The 4086-nt window shown below is 37.2% G+C and overlaps 1 protein-coding gene across 1 annotated transcript; it reads right to left on the bottom strand.

Annotated features, from left to right (window-relative positions):
• Nucleotides 1–1432: 1432 nt before the first annotated feature.
• LOC111781823 (alkylated DNA repair protein alkB homolog 8-like) lies at nucleotides 1433–3064 on the bottom strand (the record flags this gene model as incomplete). Its single annotated transcript, XM_023662572.1, is given in 2 exon segments — nucleotides 1433–1823; nucleotides 2197–3064. Coding segments are annotated over 2 exon segments (956 nt in total), but the record flags the coding sequence as incomplete, so codon positions are not given.
• Nucleotides 3065–4086: the final 1022 nt, after the last annotated feature.

Here is a 4086-nt window from a genome sequence, read left to right as displayed (position 1 = left end):
CTATATAAAACAACACTCTTTGACATCTCATGGAGGTTGCATTGGAGATGATACAACTTCCCATGAATCATACCCCCTAATATCATGGATAATTAAAATTGTGTTAGCCATATGTTTATGATAACTGGAGCTTTCCCAACTTTACTTGGCCTGGTCGTAATTCTTTTAAATACTGTTCAAAACGCAGTTTATTGTTTTCATGTAAGCCAGAGTTCAGGAATCAACCATACGTGTTGGTGGAATATATTTAAAACATTACATCCAAGACATTAGACAGTTTAGTGATGTTTTATTTTTTATTTTTTATTGTTATAATATTTTTCTTTGCTCAGGTTTAGCACCGACTTTGGAAAGAACGAGCAAGAAGTCTTGAAGCATGTAGCAAACTACTTGAAACCAGATGATTCACAAGCGCTGCTTGAATTGCTTGACAGTTCTCAGTTGAAGGTATTTTATCAAGCATACGATTGGGGTTTGAACTTTTAACACTGCTTTAGCATATCACACATTGCTGTCTCCAAATAAACGTAAACAACCAAACCCAAAGGTGTGATATTGAGAAGAAAGTACTGTCTTTGGTGCTTTTGCACACAGCTCAGATACATCATGGCCAAGCAGAAGGCATGTGACGTGCAGGTGAGGCAATAAACTGTTTTGTCTACAAGGTAAAACCAACATTCTACAGTTTAACTTCATTCGGAACTCCTTGAAAGCATCTGTTGGTGTTTTCCTTAGTACCATGTAATTGTGCATCTAATTGTAATGTGCATTTCTTTTTAGTTCAATACCATTTGGGAATAGAGAGACATTTGTACCTTTGACCTATTGCCCAAAAATGCATGTCAATTACTGCTATATTGTGCAAATTGTACTTGATTATAGATCTCAGTTTGTTCAACACATATTTTCTAAGTATAAGAATCTCATGATAATTAGTCGAGTTGGTTAGAGTAAATTGTGCACATTACCATTCAATTTTCTAAATATAAGATCTCATGATAATTAGTCAAGTTCGTTATAGTAGATTTTGTTCATTTCATTATTTGGATTTGATATCTTCTGTCAGTTTGATTGGATTTAGTTTTTTTATTTTATTTTATTTTATTTTATATATGTATATATAATTAAACCACAATTGGAATTAAGGACAATAATTATAAAAATAACTTCAAATGTAAATCCGGTGGTATTATTAGAGGCATGTAAATTTGTTAATCCATCAATATTTATTGTGATGGTCGTCTCAATCTACTAAAAACCAGGAAATTGTCGGAGCCATTTCCAAATACAGTCGGTGAGTTTTTCGAGGCTTTCAAACTCGGCTGTCCAACCTCATTTAACAGATTGCAGTCGGTAAGTTTTCTAAATCAAGAAATGCTTGATCGAGAACCTGAGCCTAAAACCGTATAATGTCAATGATTTATTCAAGGGATAGCAGAAACAAAAATTTATTATATAGAAGCCCAACCTTTTCAACACAAACAATTTAGAACTGAATTAAAGGGCAATCCACCGCCTTATTAATCATAATACACAATCGTAAATCCTTAACAGTGACAGCATTTTTTGGCTAAAGAGCCTGCAGAGATTGCTACCCCCAAACTATGACTGGACGATGAAAACAAAGCCGAGATAGCAACAGTGATACAACTCCATAGACCATCTTCAGCACGGTTTGAGTTGGCACAACAAGCAGGCAAGATTGAATCATCTTCATAATACCTCATTTCATTGCTCACACTGTTTTCTCAAGAACTACACACCAGTTTGATTTGTCATAAAATCGATCAACCACTACCGCATCGTCCATACCAGACACCAACCTACAAATGCACTCAAGATGATCAAGCAGTAACAGAACAAATTATTATGTAGAAATGTCTCTTAATCTTAGCCAAAAAGGCCAAGAAAGATGTATGTAGAAATGTTGTCGTGAAGTACATGATATATACCGTGTTCCCTATTTCTACATAGTCATGGTATCTCGAGTCAAAAGATGAAATGTTGCATTTTCACATTATCACACATTAATGGAACCAGAAGTAGTTGAAAGGTTACTGCTAATAGAGACACACTTCAACACATATAGATCTAGAACAGCCTAGTCACAACTAAATAACAGCCTAGTTCAAGTGACTCCCCCCCATACCCGATAAGCAAAAGAAACCATACAAGAGAAATGAGAGAGAGGAATACCTTTCAAGCTCGCCTTCACTGAAAACATGATAGTATCTGTTATACACAACAGCAGCTTTCTTATCATCCTTCTTTGCCAAACCACTAGCAAGGGCACTGGCAGACGACCCACTGACTTCTGCACGATGATAAGGTAAGTGCCATGGGACAAAATATTCTTGCTGGATCTTCAACAAGTTTTCATCATTACAATTCATAAAATCATTTCCACTCCGAGAGGGTAGAGGTTTATTTTCTGGCTTGCTTCCAGTGAAGTTTTCCTTGGAATCCTTTAGGGAAACACCTGCATGATTCTCATTCATTTCAGGAATGCTTTCAAGTGCCAACGACGATGGACTACGAACACGCGGACTACCTGGTCCAACCCACTCATCAACATACTTCTCTGAAAGTGGCATCCATTTCGTCAATAAAGATTTATCCTCTTGTTCAACAGCCCAGACTGTTATTAAAACTAGGCCACCTTTCTTGACAACACGGATTAATTCTTCGATTGCTTTCCTCCTCCTGTTTTCAGTACTTAGATGATGTAATACAGCTATAGAGATCGCTGCATCGCCAAAACCAGTTCTGTAAGGAAGATTTACTGCATCAGCCACCAAAACTTCATGCCCCCTCTCATCACAAATTTTGATAAGTTGGGCACTAATATCACATCCAATGAAAAAGCAGTTGGGATTAAAACCCAAGTACTTTCCATTACCACAGCCAGCATCCAGGACGAGGGACCCTAGAGGTAACGATGATAAAAAGGATGCAACTTTTGGCCACTTTGCAAATCGAGTTGAACTAAAATGGGGAGCAATGGCATCATAAACACGATGCACATATTTCTTTTCAATTTCAGGTGTGCACTGCACATTTGATGATGAACAGCTCTGGTTTGCAGAAGTCAATTGCTGTGCATGTGTTTCATCATTCAACAGATCAGGATCTGCATTAGAACCACTTCTGACTTTAATCTCTTTCATACCACTGGAAAGTCTAGAATGATGCCCACTACCACTTACAACAGAGGATAAACCAAAGATTTTACTATTGTGACAGAAACGTTTGCTCACTCCTGTAGCACAGCCAAAAGCTCGAGCCAAGAAAATCAATTAGGCATACCCTGCAAGAAACCATGGCTCTCTAAGGACTAAATTTCTTGCAGTTCTTTCACTGTATAGAAGTCTATTATACAAAAACATGTACACAAAGACATATAAGAAACATGTACAAAGTGATATGCAGTTTGCAGGGCTGATAACAAGAGGATAGACTTTTCATTCATTCATTCATTCATTCACTGCTAGAACACAGCAAAGATTCGAGCTCGTCTCAGTTCCTTAACAATTTCCCCAAACAGTTCCCTCTAAAATCAAAGGTCTATTTCTTCTTCCTTCGTAGTTTAGCCTTGTCCAGAAGGAAAGCCAATCTCATTTAGACAGGACTAGTCAACTACTACTTGTGGAAAATACTCACAAAGACAAATAGAAAACATCGGAGGATTGGGAAAAGGACAGCGCAATAATGGAGAGAGTTAACATTAATGTCGCTACTTGGCCGTATTATCATAGCAAATATCATTGTATTCATAATTGAATCTCCACAGATTTCCACGGGAGCGAAAAAATGAGAAACAAATCCATTATCCAAGAACAAGGTAACAACCAAACACATCCAAGCGATTGAAATACAAGAAAGTAACACAGAAGCAACAGCAACAACTAGAGAAAACATCGTGCAAAAAACAAAATAGAAATCTTGATTTAAATAGATCCAGGAAAAGATGGAGAAACTCACGAAACTCATGTACGGCGTGTGTGCATGATTGTGGCGAAAGATTGGAGAAAAAACAGTGGAATCTAGTTCATGATTGGAAGAAAGAAAGAAAAAGAGAGGAAAGAA

This window comes from Cucurbita pepo, chromosome LG01 (genome assembly GCF_002806865.2).
Source record: "Cucurbita pepo subsp. pepo cultivar mu-cu-16 chromosome LG01, ASM280686v2, whole genome shotgun sequence".
NCBI classification, from domain to species: domain Eukaryota; kingdom Viridiplantae; phylum Streptophyta; class Magnoliopsida; order Cucurbitales; family Cucurbitaceae; genus Cucurbita; species Cucurbita pepo.
This window is presented reverse-complemented; position numbering and strand designations above follow the sequence as displayed.